General features: G+C 40.9%; 2 protein-coding genes across 2 annotated transcripts in view; one reads left to right on the top strand and one right to left on the bottom strand.

Annotated features, from left to right (window-relative positions):
* The first annotated feature begins 855 nt into the window (after window positions 1–855).
* On the top strand, window positions 856–6,020 carry LOC105449776 (cysteine-rich protein 1-like). Its single transcript, XM_011689162.1, has 3 exons — window positions 856–1,039; window positions 5,344–5,496; window positions 5,740–6,020. The coding sequence occupies exons 1-3, from the start codon at window positions 1,000–1,002 to the stop codon at window positions 5,781–5,783; spliced, it is 237 nt and encodes a 78-aa protein (XP_011687464.1). The 5' UTR covers window positions 856–999; the 3' UTR covers window positions 5,784–6,020.
* Window positions 6,021–9,213: 3,193 nt separating this feature from the next.
* LOC105449768 overlaps window positions 9,214–18,634 on the bottom strand; it is a 90,387-nt gene continuing 80,966 nt past the window's right edge. Inside the window, exons 6-11 of the mRNA XM_011689154.1 lie at window positions 15,049–15,134; window positions 14,342–14,687; window positions 12,917–13,015; window positions 11,995–12,225; window positions 11,207–11,302; window positions 9,214–10,181 (exon numbers count right to left, since the gene is read on the bottom strand). Coding sequence (XP_011687456.1) covers window positions 9,955–10,181; window positions 11,207–11,302; window positions 11,995–12,225; window positions 12,917–13,015; window positions 14,342–14,687; window positions 15,049–15,134 — 1,085 coding nt within the window. The 3' untranslated portion in view covers window positions 9,214–9,954. The remainder of the gene's footprint in view (window positions 10,182–11,206; window positions 11,303–11,994; window positions 12,226–12,916; window positions 13,016–14,341; window positions 14,688–15,048; window positions 15,135–18,634) is intronic.

Here is an 18,634-nt window from a genome sequence, read left to right as displayed (position 1 = left end):
TCTCGTATTCTATTAGGGTGTCTATACAATATGTATGTATATGCATTACAAAAAGTAAATATTGCAGTTGAATTTTTGAACGATGGCGAATAACTCTTGACCGGATATTTGTATAATCTCGTTAAAATAAATTCCAAAATTTACAGCGGCATTTCCCACATCGCCCTCTGGCTACGCTCTGACGCTGCACGGCGTAGCTCCCCGACCCAAATTCCGATAATTAATTAATTTCGCGGGTATCGCGTTGCAGTTTTATGAGTAAATACCTTCGAAGCGAGTGCATTCCGTCGTTCGATACTTCGAACAGCTCCGTTATTCGCGCATAATCAAACTATCGATCTGGATACTCGTGAACCTTTGCGTCGCACAATTTTGATAACAAATTTGTTCACAATAGCTAACAGGATTATTCCAGCCAGTGACCGAAGAAAAGTAAACGAATGCATTGAACGAAACCAAGTTCGATTTTATCCGTTACTGCTCGAAGATCTGTACATGTATACAAAGTGTCTTGAATATCCCCTTCTATCGACTTCTTATCCACTTCTTTTGCTTTTCTTGGGTGTTTTCTTTTTTTTATTAATAATTTATAAAATAATTTATTAATTTTCTTAGTAAATCTTTGATCAAAATTATTTACATTTTGATATTTTCTATAAGTAGTAAAATTTTTAATTAGAATATGGATTAAAAGATCCACAACGAAAAAATACATTGTATATACGGTAAATGTTCGCACACCAAATTACATAACGATGAGCAGGTAACATTTGCACGATGCTTAAACACACGCGGCCGTAGTCGAGCTCTCGTCGTGTATTCGTACAGTCGTTAGCCTTAACACACGTTCACACGCTCAATCAACTGGAGAGCGTTGCGTTACCTTGCCAGGCTCTCAGGGCCAGTACGCGTCTGACCACGTCGCTGAGAGCATCCTCCTGTTAGTTACACGCACAACCTCGTCGGACTAGAAGCCGGTCCTCCACGACACATAACAAGATGCCCAATTGTCCAAAGTGCGACAAGCCTGTGTACTTCGGTAAGATAACGATCATTATCGCAACATTGTTACAAAACATTGAAACCAGTACAATGGGAATGAGTTGAATTTTTGATGTTATCAATTGACGAAGAATTGTACTTTGCACTAACTATTGTGAGCAAAGGTCATGTCCATAGCATTGAAATCTAAATTTGTTAAACAGATTGAACGTGATTCTTATATAATATATTTTTGTGTTTGAATTATTTTCTTATGTCGTTTTTATGTCTACAAGAATGGAAGTAGAGTACGCTGAAAGTACGTACAATTTTATTTCTCATAATTTTTTTAGGGGTGCTTTTATTACAACGCAATTGCAATTAAATAATAATATAATACATCGATCACTTATACAGTATAGTAAAGAAAAGAGGTTATTGAGTATCTTGTATTGATAATCGTAATATGATAATCACAATCCACTTCATAAGTACATATATGCGTCATTTGATAGAAAAAGATTGAAATGATTAAATGTATGTACGTGTGTACGCAATATGCTTGACACAAATTTCAAAATTAGTAATGTAAAGTTATAGTAATGTTAAAATTAGTAATGTAAAACCGTATTCTTATATTATACTCATTTCCGTCTTTCCGAAAGCATACAGCAGAAATCACAATTTTGATAAATGAGACATAACAATAATATTTTGAAACGTCAATGTTACAACTTTTGTATGCTATTTATATTTTACTTTGATTTTTCTCGAAAGTTTTGATAAAGTATTGATGAAAAATTAATACAGAATATCCTTCTCGACTCTTCTTTTGCCTGGATTTATAAGTCTCGAATTGTACAAGAAACGTATAGAATATCAGATGAACGCATAAATATACAATACTCGAAATGGTAAATGCGCGGTGACGACATCAATGATATCATTGAACGACCTCGGAATTCACCACAGCAAACATTATGTCAGTTTTACTTTATACAGACTCCAGTTTACTACGAGTGGAGTGAATGAGTAATCCAGTCTCAGTTTCTATAGAATAAACTCAATCCGTAGTTATGTAACAGGAGCTGCACCTGCGAGAGGCGCCGCGTATTTACATGAAATTAAGTCTACGACGCGTAACGTTGCACTCTTGTTTCATAACAAATAACTTCTACGCAATATTCTCTGTCGATGCGTGCCATGATTCGACTCTGTATCATCAGCTTTACTTCGAAAATCGGCCAACCGTTATCAATGATACTTGTCGAAAACGAGGAGACGACCTCGAAACCTCCTTAAATGCACCTCGGTATTATACCGCACGTTGTAACTTGTACCGTAAGTTAGTAGTTGACAAAATGCTGCGATAACGTTATCTATATTCGACTATGCACTTTAAAGTGCGCATCGCGCATAGTAACTCTGTTCGATCCTAGATAAACAATGTGGACAGACAATTGTTATGTAGTATAGTGTAGTATTGGGCGATTCAATTTATTTTTCTCAATCTCAAAGTTGTTGCAACTACAAAAAAAAATCCAATATATATTTAATTTATCTCATTTTGTTAATAACTAAAAGTGCAAATCTAAAAAGATTATTCTTGCGCGAATTTTGCATTTAGACGTGCATTTTTAATCGAGCTCTTGCAGCTTGTTTTTTTTTTTTTAAAGCTCATTGATAGTAACAGTCATACTTTTGATGCGTCACGAACAAATAAATGAATATCATTTTTTTTCGCATATTAAAATGCACTCAAAAACATGGAAATTATTGGACTCTTTACATAAGCAATTAAATTGTTTTTGTATGTTTGTATTTTGCCGAATAATTTCTTTATATATAATATATGTATAAAATTATTCTTAGATATATGTGCATATGTATATATACGTATATCTTTTAATTTATACCGTACAAAAAATACTAGATAAACAATAAATTTATGCATTATATTTAAACATTTTGCATAGAAAACTATTATGCTAATGCAAAACGGGGGAAAAAAATAGAAAATAATCGTGACGTGAGAGATAGAAGGATGAGAAGGAAAAAACTACATCGGGCGGAGTCGCTGAGTTGCGCCGAGTGCAACAATAAACCGTCCAGCCGTGAGGATAACACAAAGGAAACATAGACAGTATATATCGCGCGCATGGATACTAATCAACACAGACACACGAAACAGGTTTGCTGAGAAGAATGGTCAGGTCTTGTAGTCGCAAGGTAGTACGAAAAGGTAGTAGGAGAGACTATGAAGAGAGGAGTCGGTCGGTTTCCGCCACAACCCCCGCTAAAAGGGGAGGAGAGACCGAGATGCGAGATCTGAGATCTCCGAACGGTTTTTCTGGGGGACCTTGAAGAGGGAGGAGGGTAGAAGCTCCGACGGTGCGGTGCAGCCGGCGGGAGGGAAAAGGGGCACGATGATGTGGACGGTGGCTTGAAAGGAAATGAGCGCGGGATGATGCAGGCGTGGGTGAGGATCGCGGTGATGGCAGGGGATGGTCTCTGCCAACGAACTGCAGGGTAAAAGAAACGAAGAGATGTAAGGGCCGGGGAATTATGTTCCGAGGGTCTATGCAATCAGCGACGGCGGCCGATTGTTTGGCGCCTAGGCGCAACGATTCGTGGATACGGTACTGTCTCTGCCTTTTCGCACGTTGCGAGCGCGGTGCGCAACTCGGCGAATACCGCTGACGATTATGCACTCGCTTCTCCGTCGCCAGATAATTAGGAGTTAATTAACTAATGGCCCTTTATGCGCGTACCCTTCTTACCCGCGATACACCGTGCGCGCGTTCTCTTTCTCTTTTTCCCCTCTCTCGTTTACCTTTTCACTCTCTCCTTCTTCCATACGTTGCTATTTCTCATTCTCCACTGCACCTTGCTTTCACCGACGCATCCTTTCCTCCCCAATGCATCTACCACGCTCGTCTCGTCATTTTCCAATTTCCCTCGCTGGCGCTACCGCCCTTTGTGCTTCTTCTTAGACACGGTGAAGCGTTTGAATGCAACCACCAGCTCGCTGCGGTTCTTGCCTCATTTTTTGTCTCTCCTGCAAGGTTTGATATACCGTAATGGCGCTATATGCTGCCCCGCGACACAACGGAGGAAAAGAGAAATCGGTTTTTGGCTTTCGCGAGTCTTTTGTCGAATTTGTTGGCTATGCACAAACCAAATAAGAATGAAGATATTAAAAGTCAATTATTAATGTCAACGGCAGGCTAATTCGAAAAGTTCCGAAAATCGTGCTTTAGCTTTATTTGTAGCGTTATGTTATAAAGTCAACAGCACTTAGAGTTATCATTATCAATGTGTTTAATCTCATACTTGATTTAATCTCTTATCTGAATAGCTATACTAAAAATTGACAATAGTACAGTTTTCAAATGATCAATTTAAATCTGTCTCATTTAAAAAACAACTGTGATCAGCTATATATCTTTATAAATATTTAGAGTTGATAAGGTTGAATTAATTTAAGAGTGAAACTTAAAAATTTTAATATCTGAAGGAATGCTTTTAGAATTCTCAGTTCTCTTGAAAAAAATAATATGAATCGATTCTCTCGTTGCTTTCTCGTTGATATCACTCCATTTTTTTTCTCAACAGCCCTGTTGTTACACGTCCCTTTCGCACGCGCGCACACCAATGCAAATTTTCATAGATGCATCTGGGAATTAACTGCAGAGGTTCAGGTATTATAATATGAGGGGTGCATATGAGAGGTTTAAGAATTTTTTTTTTCAAAATCCGTCGACGACATGAAATCCTTTATAAATACACCCGGAGTATATTTCACATTCACGCCTTTAATGAATAAGAGACAACGATCGATCCCATCGGGACTTCGACATTGGATTTTCTAATTATGTAATTGCTAATGGGAGAGTTTGTTCTCATCATTTGCGATATAGACGATGCGACGTGACGATGTACTCATATGATGCTTATTCTTTTATTTCTGGTGAAACAGACTGAAAACAAACGACAGTTAATGTAATATTGTTAGATCATTCTTTTTAATTAAATAAAATTTTTTTTCCTCCGTATTATCTATTTTTGAGGTTTCTATTATTTTATTTTATTTCAGATGTCTCACTTTAACAACCTAATATATCAACATAGAATATTTTTCATCATCTTTTTTTTACTATAATATGTGTATCCGCTAATTTCTATCTCTTTCAGCGATTATTTTTGCACCGGTAGAGGCATATGGGAAACGATATTCTAATACAAATACCGCATTACTGTAGGAACATAAAATTTAATATGGAAAGCGCGACTGGTTTCGCCGCGGTGTACCGCCTTTTACGTTACACCGGGACGCGCGTTAACATTCATCTTGTGTTGCAGCCGAGAGGAAGACATCCTTAGGCAAAGATTGGCACGGTTCGTGTTTACGCTGCGAGAAATGCAATAAGACCTTAACACCCGGGGGTCATGCCGAGCACGAAGGGAAACCCTACTGCAATCACCCTTGCTATTCAGCCTTGTTCGGTCCAGGAGGTAAATGGAAATTTTCGTCTCGGTTCGAGCGACGCGCTTCGTTTCCCCTAAAACTGCTTCATATTCAAAACCTTTCGTAGAACATTGCCATCCTGCATTTAATATATTAAATTAATGTACATCTTCCTTATTTCATCCGTTTATACATACGCATCTTATTGCTCTTTATACTGTTTTCAAATTAGATTTGCAGCACTTCTAATATTAAAGATTTGCGTAATGAAATGATCGATGTGATTGCAGGTTTCGGACGAGGCGGTGCCGAAAGTTATGTTTACAATAAATGAAGCATAAATGTATAAGCAGCTAGTAATGTCTACTTCAATATATGTCTAACCATATATAAGACAATTGTATAATTTACAAGGAACAGTTGAACACTTAAATATATAATAACAATCATTCTAATTATTTATGTATACGTAAATGTTTCTATTTTTTATAAGATTTAGAAGTGTATCTGTTATTGAATATATACGTATAATAACGAGAGGAATACATACTATATAGTAGAAGAAAAATAATTATATTCTATTTATATTAATCCTTACCCACGCCTAATTAATTTAGTGCCTATAACAGAGATAACACAAATTATATGTTTTATTACATATGTAATAAAACAGTATGTTTTAATTTATTATACGCGATATGATAAACGTTAAGCTGCATAACGCCGATAAAGGAGAGATGCACGTTCACAACTAAAGATGCATTGCCATCAGGTACAGTGCATTGAGAATAAATAAAGAATTTTGATATAAAAACATTGGCGATATAATGCAATATTTTGTTCTCTTTCATAATTTATTAAAATTATTTTTTTTTACTTATATTATTTTATTATTGATTTTTTCTATAATCTCTATATAAGGGTGTATATTGCTTTGAACAGATGTCGCTAAATACACTTTCTTGAATTACTAATAAATTTTTACGCTATAATTTTACAAAGTATAGCTCTTGATATGAACAAAACTAAGTCTTTGTATTTTGTACTGTCATTACAAAGAAAAGGTAATTTTATGTTTCATTTTTGATAGCTTTGTTCACTTTTATTTAATTTTCAATAAATGTATATTTGTTATATTTACAATTTTATGTATAATACGAATTGACATTAATATAATTATATGTCTTTGATTTCTATTGTTTTATAATACACGCAGTATAGAAGGAAGAGTAATTTTTTTAGATTTTTTAATTCAATGTCTAGACAAATTGTGAAATGGCAATATTAAATTTTTAAAAAAGTTTTTATATCTAATTATATTGTTAAAGATAATTTTGCAGATATTTGATTTCTGCAGCTATTTAAATTAGTTAAATATTAAATTTGAAAATTTTATTTATGTATTTATAGTATGTACATGAAAAATTGAATTATAGGGAATCAGGTGTAGAAATAAATTTCATATATAAACCTCATATTTATTTAAAAAGGATGTACAGGGTTTTGTTTGCAAGTATCAACAGCGAGACTCGGCAAGAGCGGCGCACGGAACAAGAATATCACACGGAACAAATAAAATAAAATGAGATAATCGTGTGTGTTCGATTAAAAATGCGCGGTTGCGGCGTTCGAGTCGAAATCTCCGATTCGCAAATTATATAATTCACGTAAACGAATTCGTAATTCCGCTCATCGCTCAAATACCGCGCACAGTCGTTTTTCTCTTCGTATCTTCTATATTCAATTCCATATTACAATTGTGCTCTTTTCATCGGTTTTTTCTCCTATGAAGACTATAAAACGTTTCTGCAATATTGCTCTCTCAACGGATTCTTTGGCAAAACTTATTACACATAGGTCATCATTACAATTAATAAATAATAAACGTATTAAATAATACAATGATGATGATAATAATAATAATAATAATAATAATAATAATAATAATAATAATAATAAAATATAATAATAATGATAAAATAATGAAAATAGTGAAAATAGCAAATAGAATAATTAATAATCAGCGTCATTATGGTAATAGCGATAAAGTAACAATGTATAAGTAGGCAAAAAATCGTACCGAACATCGGATACAATGATCTAGCCGATGTTTGGCCAGTTGAGATTCACAAATATATATCTCGTGCATGTGCACGCGCTGAAGTATTCCTCGAACTTTTTTTCTGAAAATGTGTGCCTTTCATTTAACAATGCCGAGCTGGAAAAATTGTCACTGGGATTGCAGTACGAACAAATCTCTCGTGTCGCTTTTAGCGTATATGTTTTTTCCTTTCTGCACGGCTTTATTGTGCTATCGTGGCACATTATAATTGTAAACAATAGCAATAGCACATCATAATTGTGATTCGATTAGTAATTAAAAAATGTCACTTGCAATCGCTAATTTTACTTTTATAATAAATTGAATTAAAATGCAAATTGCTAAGGAGCGTAACACAGACAATAGAGACAAAATAATTTTCGCGACAAATAGTACAGTTTAATTACTTAATAAAAGGCGATCGACACGGACGGAACATCGCGCGAGAGATTCGGAAATGTTATCAATTAACTGGGATCAATAACAATAATTTCGATTTTGCGAGCACGCTTTGGATCGACACTAATGAATTGAAAGAATGTTTTATATCGTTATTATACTCGCCATTTACTTTATTGTTTTAAGTATTGCAATATGCAATATTTGGTTTACTAGCGCATCTCTTTTGAATGTGACTAGAAATTGTCGGATTAAGTAGAATCGTCAAATAATTTTCAATCTACAACATTATCCGGCAAACTGAGTAAATTCGAGACGCATGAAATCTAGTAGCGCGTGCCGCTGAAACATCAATGATTAACACGATAATTAAATCAGAGAACGCGCGTGTGCTTGCGAACGTAATTTCTCATTAAAAATCTCTGACGCCCGGCGCTAATTGTGCCTTCGTGATAATCTTCTCCGGCGCGTTCCGCCCGACGACGAACGAGAACTAGTACGACTTCCGCCGTAAAGCGGAAGCGTGGCGAATGCGTCGAATGGAACGGCAGAACGAGCGTGATCGTCAGGCTGTCGAGGAAGTGTCCACGCGCCGACTTGCGCTAATTACTACGAATAAGAAAAAGAACGTCCACTGTATGTACAATGCAACGTGGTGATCGATATCTCGAGATATGACTCGCGGTTAGTACGTAACTTATCTTAACAAAATTTAAAAATCATTTAAATAAAAAATATTAATTCTTTGAATTTTTTTCAGTAATTTTTTTTTTTTTTTTTTCAATTTTTATGTCGATCCTACACGCCGCTCGCGATTTATACGCATTACTTATCCGTGTGAAAAGGCCGCTCAAAACCGACACAAAGGTCACGCTTTTTTTGCCGCAACTGCGCGACGTGCTCGTTCGTTCGACGATTCGTACGATGTATACATGTCGTGTATCGGTGCGTGCTGCGTGCGTGCGTATGTACGCGTGTGTACGTGCATGTGTTGAGTTGTTTACTCGCGCGTGTGTATATGGTCTTTGGTTTCTACAAAAAATATATATAATATCCTTAACAGTAGTGATCATTACAGTCGACTCCTGATTTAAAAATCTCAAACTTATCGTGTTATATATTCTACGATATTCTTAAAGGGGTGAGGGGTTGTCGTGCCTACAGGAGAGAAAAACGTGCCGTTGGGGCGCTTGACTTTGTTTACACGAATCATATATATATAATATATATATATTTTTTATTCTTATTTATATATGTTCAATTTATATATATTTACATGGTCAGCGACTATGTCTGCCACGCGAGCGGGCGCTCGCGAGGGCGGCCACGATCACCGCGTGGAAATTACACTAACTGAGGATCATTAAATTAAACTACCTACCACCGCGGCTCTCCAGAGATGCGGCGACACCATCTTCAACGCTTTCGAACATTCGAGATTCACTCGCATTGCCGCCATTAATAATTGATAAGTCGATCAGTCGATGATTCTTCGGGTTTACGATTAATAAATAAAAACGTAGAGGGTAAAAACGTTTACATTGTGAAGAACAGCGGCAACATGAGAAAATTCATCTGTACGCCAATGCTCTGACGTGACCGTCACTCGCGTCAAGCTCATTTTACGCGAAATCACGTCGCGCGCTCATCGATTAAAACAAATTTTCATGTCCTGTTATTCATTTTGAACGTGATAGAATTTAAAACTCCGAGCGTAACTAATTCTAGAATCGTTTTCTTCGAAAACCAATCCAGATTCATCGGCGTGAAGAGTATACATTCTAATCTTCTTCGGCATATTTATAATCTTCCCTATGGATTCATCGGTATCTTTTGCACTCGGAATTTTCCATCGTGCATTTCCGAAGCAGTTAAAAGGAGATCATTGCTTGTCGAGATGATGTCTCTTCGTGATATGGCGTCCGTTGTCGCAGCTCGCTGTCTCTCCGTTGACCGTTGAGGAACACTCGATCAAAAGTCGTTCTCCCGTCGTGCAGTTCGGCCATCAAGCCAGGTAGAGGTCCGTCGGCGTGGCGGAGGTGTGGTCCGGCTTCGTGCATGCGCTTCCGGTCGGTGAGGCCGCGCTGGCCCCGCTGCTAGCTCTGGTAGCCGCCAGAGGCGAACGACTGGCTACGTCGGCGCTGCTTTCCGGACCACCGCTGGTGCAACCGCCGTTGCCCTGCTGCGACGTATGAATGGACGTGTCTCCGTTGCAATAGTAATACGTGGAGTCTAGAATGAGAAGCGATCACGTTCATCGCGCATGGAATTTACGAGTTTCTCTATACCTGCGTACAATACCCTGTTTAACACTGGCAGGCTCAATTAATGTCGTATCCGCGAGTGAAATATCTGCTTGCGTCGCTACGTTTTACGTTTCATGCGCAATTTATTATAACGTTGCATATTCAGCCGTGTTTTCGTCGCGCAACAACTTTTCCCATTCTGTTTATAATACATGTACATGGCACGTATCGCGCAGAATTAAGATGGAGTAAATTGTCTTCCGCGATGCGTCTATCTAATTTTCGCGTTTAATTATAGCATTCACGTAACGCTCGCGTGGAATATCAAGAACGAGGAGGAATAAGTTGAACGTGCGCGGGGAAGCGGGCGAGAGAGCGTTGCGATATCGCGAACGGATCTGCATTACGTATTACGAGGTATGGGTTAGCAGCGTATCGCGTGTCCGATAGAAAAAAAAAGCGGTTTATTATTCAATTCGTTTCTGCTCGCGCGATGCGCGCTCTCTTCTGGTTGTGCCTGCACCTCGAGGTATCGCGATCTCCGCTTAATACCGGCAATCTCACTACGTTATGAAGAATAGGCATTGAGTCGGGATTGTATTAGAAGAACCGGACGGAGAATGCGACGTGACTTCGACGGGGAACTAGTTCGATGTTATCTGATATGAATCGAATTGCAACTCACGTTAATGAAGGAGGAGACTAGGAAGTTCTATTTAGATCGCGAGGAAGTGTGTCCGCGGTTACATGAGCGTAACTGGGAATAAAATTTTTTGCTAAGCCGTATCTTTGTGTATCGCGTACGTAATTCCTGCGGGATAAGGAATATACGGCTGACTTTCACGCGTTTATTACTTAGAACAAGTTGATTGTGTAACGGTCGGCTGGCTACTTCCCTTTCTAACATTGTTATCAACGGTATCGATTACCGAAATGTCGGCCTGTTTTACTAGTGTTTTCGTATTTCGATGATCCTAATCTAATCGGTACTCATACTCACTGTTTACTTACTGAGCAACCCGCTTGTCGCTGCTCCATACCCATAGCCGCTATACGGTGCACTTGAATATTGAGAATATGCAGCGCTGTACGCGTAGTCACCACCACCTGAACAAAAGTCGACGATAAGCTGATTAGAGTGAGTTGACAGTGTCGACGTTTCTAAAATTAACACATTATGTTAATGTCTCAATTAATTCTCGAAACTGGTCTTACAGGTAGACTCGCGAAAGTGCGCTAAAGAATAAATTAGAATATTAGATTCTCGCGTACAGAGTTTGACTTTTGCAGGATGAAAACGCATATAGGCTTGGAAAAGTATTTGTTATTGTTCAATCGAAAATAGTGATTATTGTTATAACTGATGCCAAACAATATAACTGCAACAATTCTCTTTAGAAAATGAAAGATATGAATTGATAAAATAAAGTATTAATAATTCACAATTCTTGATGTACATTGCTTAAATAGCATATAAGAAAAAATTCATTATTTTTAATTACATGATGATTAAGGATAATATCATCATAGCATCCTTCATTGGTTGATTAAGGATAATATCATCATAGTATCCTTTATTGGTATGTTGATTTTGTCTCCAATGGGTAAAATCCACCCCTCTGACAAAACTGTCGGGGCTGTCACCCCGAACTGCCCCGAACTGGTAAATCAGCGCTCCTCAGACAGAGCTCTGACTTACCCTCCGAATGTACCACCGGGCTCAGTTCAACCCCCGGAGAGTATACGAGCACGCTTGTCCTTGACGAACGGTTAAGCAAGCGGTTTTTGATTGTACTCACCGGTGGCGTAGTGTCCGAAACTTGGAAGCATCGTCGAGTACGGCGGTATCGCAGAGGCTACCTGGGGCTGAGAAACTGGCGGCTGCAAGACCGTCAGTCCGGGATCCCCTCCGGGGGTGTTGGGGGCCGCGGGGGTGGCGTTTGTCTCGTTCTGCAACGAAATCGGGGGACTTTGCTCGCCCCCACCGGCCCCCACCCCGACATACGATACTGCAACGGCACTGCTCTCTGCTATGGCCATGCACAACACAACACAACATTCGAATCAAGCACTAGCTAACGATCAGCACCTTACGTCTAAAGCTTAATTAAACTGTTTTGGTGAGGATCGGGAAAACTGGGATTTGAAATTGATCTTATCAATCTTTCTTCGGCATTATACCTTTCAATACAACGGGTATTTTCAGTTAAACTCCTCTTTTCATTCCTTTTATTTTTTTAATTCTCAAATTAATATAAATTAGTATAAATTAGTATAAATAATGTTTTAAAGAATTAACAGATATTTTAGTCTAAGAAAAAAGATTTTGTACGGACAAGAATAAAAAATGTATATATGCTGTTTTATTTAATATAAAATCCAATACAAAAGAGGAAAAAAGAAAGAAAAAGAATGTTATTATTTCTTTGCGTTAAAATGTTTGCGATGTATGTCTTGCACATGTTTTTTAATTCGTTAGACAAAATGACAAATTATCGATATGGATAATGAGAGGATTTTTACTGGAGAATGGGAGATACCGCGTTTGATCTCGCGGTAAGTTAACACCATAAACACTCGACGTGGTATACATTTGACATGTAGACATATTAGTAGGACACGCGCATATCTGAGAGAGGCTTAATAAAACCTTATGCTCAGCGAAACAGGTGTACATGACTCGGCGCGACCGTAAGAGAACTAAAGAGGTGGCGAACTCACCGGTGGTGTGGTAAGGAGACATGTTAGCCCCGTCCAATGTTTGGCTCAATTTTAGTTCTTGCATCGTCAGTGGTGCGAGCGGCGTCAAAGTACCACCTGCTATTAAGGGATCCCCATTTTTCCGTTATTGCGGTTCTCGTATCGTCGACGGCCAATCAAGGCGGAACGTTAAAAGGTTTCGTTGCGCGAAGAACGCCCGTATATTCTCAAAGAAGGTCGAGGATACATTACTTATAAAAATTATTGTTAAGGATAGCAAGAACATTTGCATCGCAGCTAATTTCTCTTCGCGTCTACAGATGTGCTCAATAGTATAGAAGTTCAAGTACTTTCGTGTACATGCCCTCGGCCGAGCACTTTACTCGTGATACTGCTACATATTAACGACGGTGCAGCAAGCCATGCGATTGCGACTTGGACCGTTTATGTTGTCCTTCAAAAATACTTCGATCCGAGGCGAAGATCCTCAATTGAATTTCATGAGATGAAGCCGCCGTTACACGCCTCGCTTCGTCCATTCCGAAAAGCACCGATCGGGAGAATTCGCGACGCGACGCGGCGTGACCGAGTTGCTCGCAACACGTGCCACCGGAGAAAGTTCCGTTCATGTGTTGTGCACCACGCGTTCGGCGCGGTTATACACTTCTCAATACTTCGTATCCGTCTGTATACGTTCCGCCGCTGATCGACCGCCTTTAAACGGTGTAAGAAAAGTAGAGAGCGAAATGAAAAGAGGAAGAATGAAAGAAAGAAATTAAGCGTGATGGGGTGAATATATATATATATATATATATATATATATATATATATGTATATGTATATGCGTATGTATATTGGAGAGGACATAGGTAAAATTCGCGAACAAGAGATCTCGATATTATTTAGATAATAGATAAGAAGAGAGATATATATATAAGTGTAGACCAAGAGAGAGAAGAAAGAGAAGAAAGAGAGACGGCCATTGAAAGAAGTGAGAGCGGTATTCCCCAAAGCTGAAAACGCCGAACCACCGTGTGGAGCCTTCCGCCACCTCTTCTGCTCAGCACAGCTCATGCATTATTAAAGCCATGTATTTAGCCGATATGGGTATGCAAAGCAAGACGTAAGCCGCAATAATAAGCGTACTGAGAGGAAACGAGAGAGGGAGGGAAAGAAGAGAGAGAGAGAGAAAGAGACAAAGAGAGAGTGAGAAAGGTCTTCGGCGGAACGGGAGAGTAAAAGGATAGGAAACGAAGGTGGAGGAATGAAACTTGGTGCACGGCATTACGTACAAGAGGTTGTGGTGTACACACTATCTGGGATTCCGTGCGAGGGGAGGAACGGCAGAGAAAGAGACAGAGGAGCCACGCTTGACGGGGCTGAGGGGATGTTGGAAAGTGCCGGAGGGTGCCGGAGGGTGAAAAGAGAGGGAACAAGTATGCTCACCTATGGTGCCCCCTATGGGCGGGGTGTAGAGATGAGGCGTTTGCGCCTGCGTCATTGTGCTGATGGTGCCCAGGGAGTCGTACAGCTCGGCGGAGGTGGCAATAGCGTTCCCGGGGAATCCACTGTGTTCGTAATAACCGCCGCCTCCGCCGCCGCCGCCGCCGCTGCCGCCAGTACCACCGCCGCCGCCACCGCCACCGCCGCCGCCGCCGCCGCCGCCGCCGCCATTTCCACCGCCGCCGTTTCCACTGCCGTTTGTACCACCGGTCGTACCGCCGCCTCCACCGCCACCGAGCTCGCTCAGGAGCTTGTGCTCGTCCTTGATGCTCCATTTACTCGACCACAGCTGCAACACAGACCGGCGAAACCTGAAGTCGAAGTTCGCGAGTTGGAAGGACATCCGAGAACAAGCGCCAAGATTGACTTGAATGTTGTAGCTCGGCCCGACTCGGTCCCCCGATTACTGCAAGAGCTGGTCGAGAGTTACGCGGAGATTCTATGAAACTTGGCTTGCTTTTGATTGATTAGGGTATTTTAATGGAGATATACTATCGGGCTTGACAACTCACGCCTGAGGTTTCAACCTGATCTGATTCCAATTACCTAGATGGTAATATAGATGGTCCGTTGCGCAATTGAATGCATTTCAATAACAAGTTATTACCGAAATATTCTGCTATTTATTAAGAAATTTCTTCGATACTCACGTTTGAATACAACTGATCGCCGTTGTAATTGTTTCTTTGCCTTTTCAAGTCATTTTCGGCATGATCATTCAGCTCGCGATTATCATCTGTAAAAATTTGAACAACAGTTAAAAGTAGAATTTTTAATTTGTGGCAATATACGAGTGCAATGTATCCTCATTCAATACTAATTGCCAGTAGTGATTTCAATATTAGAACAACGTGTAGAACGCTTGATGACTGTTATTTCCGTCGGTGTGTATTTCGAATTTGATAATTTCACAACGCGAGGGAAAATGGATCGGCGACGAACCGACGGCACATCAACCATCGCGATCGCATGTATAGTCATTCACTCACACGCGGATCGGGACCTATACGCCGGTCTCTCGTATTACCCACGAATCAAGACACAAATTAAACGTGGCCGGCCGAAACTAAATTGAATCTGTCGAGGGTTGGACGCGCGGTGCGGCATGGCTCGCGCGCGTAGACGGCGTATGGCATTGATAGATAGAGAAACAATTTCGATTCTATTATATGTCTTTATTATCTCCCGGTCGTCCCGGCGGTTTAATATAGGAACAGGCACGTGGGACGAGTGTCGTTATTCCGGTGCTGAGGGTGTGGGCATCGCGCGAACCCTTGCCGGGGATGAGGTCGTGAACGGAACCGACCGGTGAGAGGTATAGGGATGGACGACGAAAAGGGGGGCAAGAGGGACGACAGTACGGACGTAACGTCGCTGGTGGGGGTAGATAGTCCAACGTTCTGGGGTATCTCGAATAATTAAATGACCATCCGAGGGTGGGACGGGCGAAGTGCGCCTAGCATAGGGCTCGTTAAACCTCCCTGTCAAGTTGTGATTGTCCGGCTGGCCGAGAGCGACGATCCCGACCATTCGAGCGGCAGGGTTTGTTCCTGGACCGCTATAAAACCCTCGTTTCAAACACCGGCGGCGGCGGCGGCGGTGCCCCGTGCGCTCTCTACCCGCTCCCGGTCCCGCTCGAATTTTACGATTTGATCGGCCGAGTTAATCGCGGCCGCGCTGTGCCGCGGCGTACAAGCGCGTATCGCGTTACGATACAGTTTTACTGGATTTTAGGGCGCTTCCTAGGGACATCGCAGTTCCACCTTGTAATCGAGATTGCATGTGAATTGGATTTCGAGTGACGAGTTAGTAAAACGACAATTGTTATCCAAATGTTATAGGCTAATGACAAGTTTTATTGCATTAGGAATTAATATTACTCTTCCGTTTACAAGCGGACGCGTGTCAGCGATCGTGTTTTTTTTGGCAAATTATAAAAAAGAATACAGTTATTTTGCATATAGAATTTATATAAAACTCGTGTAGTCTAAACATCACAGATGCGCGCTCCGCGCGCGCTATTTAGTTTTTCTTAACTTTTTTTTTACTATAACAACATTTCCAATGCATATTGTTACATCGTATTGCATTATTAATCCTTCGCACAACTGTCAAAATATACATACGATAACAACCGTTCACGAAGTAAGCGCAATGAATTAATCAGCGTCGCGGAAAAGAGCGAATAATATACATAATAAATTTCGAGATTTTCGATAATTTAAGTATCAATTTAACATACCTTTTTTTAGATAGAATTTAATAGCTTAAATTTTTGGACACGTTTTAAATCTATATGTCTTCTCCTTTTTTTTGAATGTATATTTCAAAAGTCGAAAAGTTAATCAAGCATTCGACGAAATGTACTTTTATGCAAACCAAAGTTTGTAGATTTGGAGAAGTCGAGATTATAGCCGGTCCTCGACAGATTTGACAACGAATGAATTATGTCGCGCGGAAGAAAGGTCAGCGTGTTCCCCGAAAAAGAGCAGTAAATCGAATAACTCGATTGATGCTCAAGAGGGCAAAGCACGCGCTTGTACGAGCGAGCGGGCGAACGTTCTCTCGATCGCGTTATTCGAAAGCAATTGAGTCAATGTTAAGCAATACAATACACGGGTAATAATGGACTTTGGGGCGAATCTGGCCCCGCGGTGTATCCCCTACGTCCAGGGGGTATATAGGGTGGGATACGCCGGGCTCTGGGATTCTGCATGGGGTCAGAAGCGCGCAGATGTAACGCGACAACAAACAGCCCCGATAGATTGCAATGCTTCCCTCGAGAGGTCGTTCGTAAATTCGTAATAAGCTCTGGGATCTTTCGGTATGTCTTGGCTCGTTCGTCGAAGATATAAATAATGGCGCGCTGGGACCGCTTCGATTTTTCTCGATCGCCGAGTTTCAAATTGTAGGAACATCGGCATTCGTTCGCGAACTCGATACTTCATAAAGATTCCTTCAATGCTGTACCTTTAATATGTAAATTAATATTGTTAAAATAATTAATTGAAGCAAAAGGAATTGAAATCACATCCGATCTAGCTGCTGCAAAACAACAGCGTTTTCACGCCGCTGGAAAGTTGAAACAGGATCGATCGCGCTCTCTGTAACACAGTTTTTCCCGTGAGCTTCTCTGGTCAGAGCGTTTCATTAAATTTGAGTACTTGCGGCTAGGTTAACGCGACGTTCGGTCGATTTTTATGTTCTGACGCACGGCACCGGAGGAACGCTCGGAACGATCGCCCATGCTCGCTCGTTGAAATTCCAGGCGGTTAGGAGGTACGTACGCATACACGTACGTACACGCTGATGATCTCCCCGGAGGATAGGGAAGCTAATGTGTCGTCGGGGCCGAGATAGAGAGGAAGCCGCCTGTGGTCTCTGTCTCTCTGTGAAGTTTATAATCTAATACGTATACCTACCCTCTCGGCGCGAGCGCACGCTCGCAAAACATTGAGTGCTCTCACCGCGGACGCGACCACTTTTGCGGCCGCGTATCGCCGCTCTCATAATCCGATTATATTGAATTACCCATGTACCTATCGGCACACTGCGCGCCGCGTTCCCGCGTACGAATCGATATACCTCGTCGCGAAACGCGCGCTTGCGGAATTTTGATCGAGCTCACGCGCGCGGTTTTCCCCGCTGCATCGCATCGCGCAACGCTGCGGCCTGTTCCTCGTGTACTACGTATCACGGAATAGAAAAAAAAGAAACGTCTGTTCCGCGGAATTACGACGGTCGAATTAATCTAATCGTTCCTGATGACACGGGTAGATGGATTAGAGAATTTTTTCGTTTTAGCATCTCGGAGGAAGCGAGATTATTTCGCAGCTCGCAAAACGAGCGGCGAATCATTCCGCGAGGGGGGCTCTCGCGACGCGGGATCGGCACAGAAAACCTCTTGCGGAGCCAAAGCGCCGTCGTCGGTCACGTGTATGCGGCACGTGTCATGAATATTTCGGTCCGCGTTATTCACGCAATGACAGCAGAATGAATCGCAACACGTGCTCGGCGACGTTTGACTGATAACCTTGCTGTGTATGCGGCTAATCTTGGTTCGCTCGGGGCAATGAGTGCTCCAAGTGACTCGATCATTCGCAAACGAGCGCGCACAACTCGAAAATGCGTGGGCTCAAAACACATGTCCCAACAGACAAATTTCTATATCGGGCGCTCATGCGCAAACAATATCGCCATACTTAATTTTTATCATCTATTCTAATGATCGCTCAA

Source organism: Wasmannia auropunctata, unplaced genomic scaffold, assembly GCF_000956235.1.
Source record: "Wasmannia auropunctata unplaced genomic scaffold, wasmannia.A_1.0 LD336111.1, whole genome shotgun sequence".
Lineage (NCBI taxonomy): Eukaryota > Metazoa > Arthropoda > Insecta > Hymenoptera > Formicidae > Wasmannia > Wasmannia auropunctata.
The sequence above is the reverse complement of the archived record's forward strand: the minus strand, read 5'-3'. Positions and strand labels throughout refer to the sequence as shown.

Bases quoted from the DNA above. Each gene is read 5' to 3' on its own strand.
- LOC105449776 (XM_011689162.1), top strand. From the start codon at position 1,000: ATGCCCAATTGTCCAAAGTGCGACAAGCCTGTGTACTTCG. The intron at 1,040-5,343 runs GTAAGATAACGA...CTTGTGTTGCAG, and splicing joins CGACAAGCCTGTGTACTTCG to CCGAGAGGAAGACATCCTTA. The intron at 5,497-5,739 runs GTAAATGGAAAT...ATGTGATTGCAG, and splicing joins AGCCTTGTTCGGTCCAGGAG to GTTTCGGACGAGGCGGTGCC.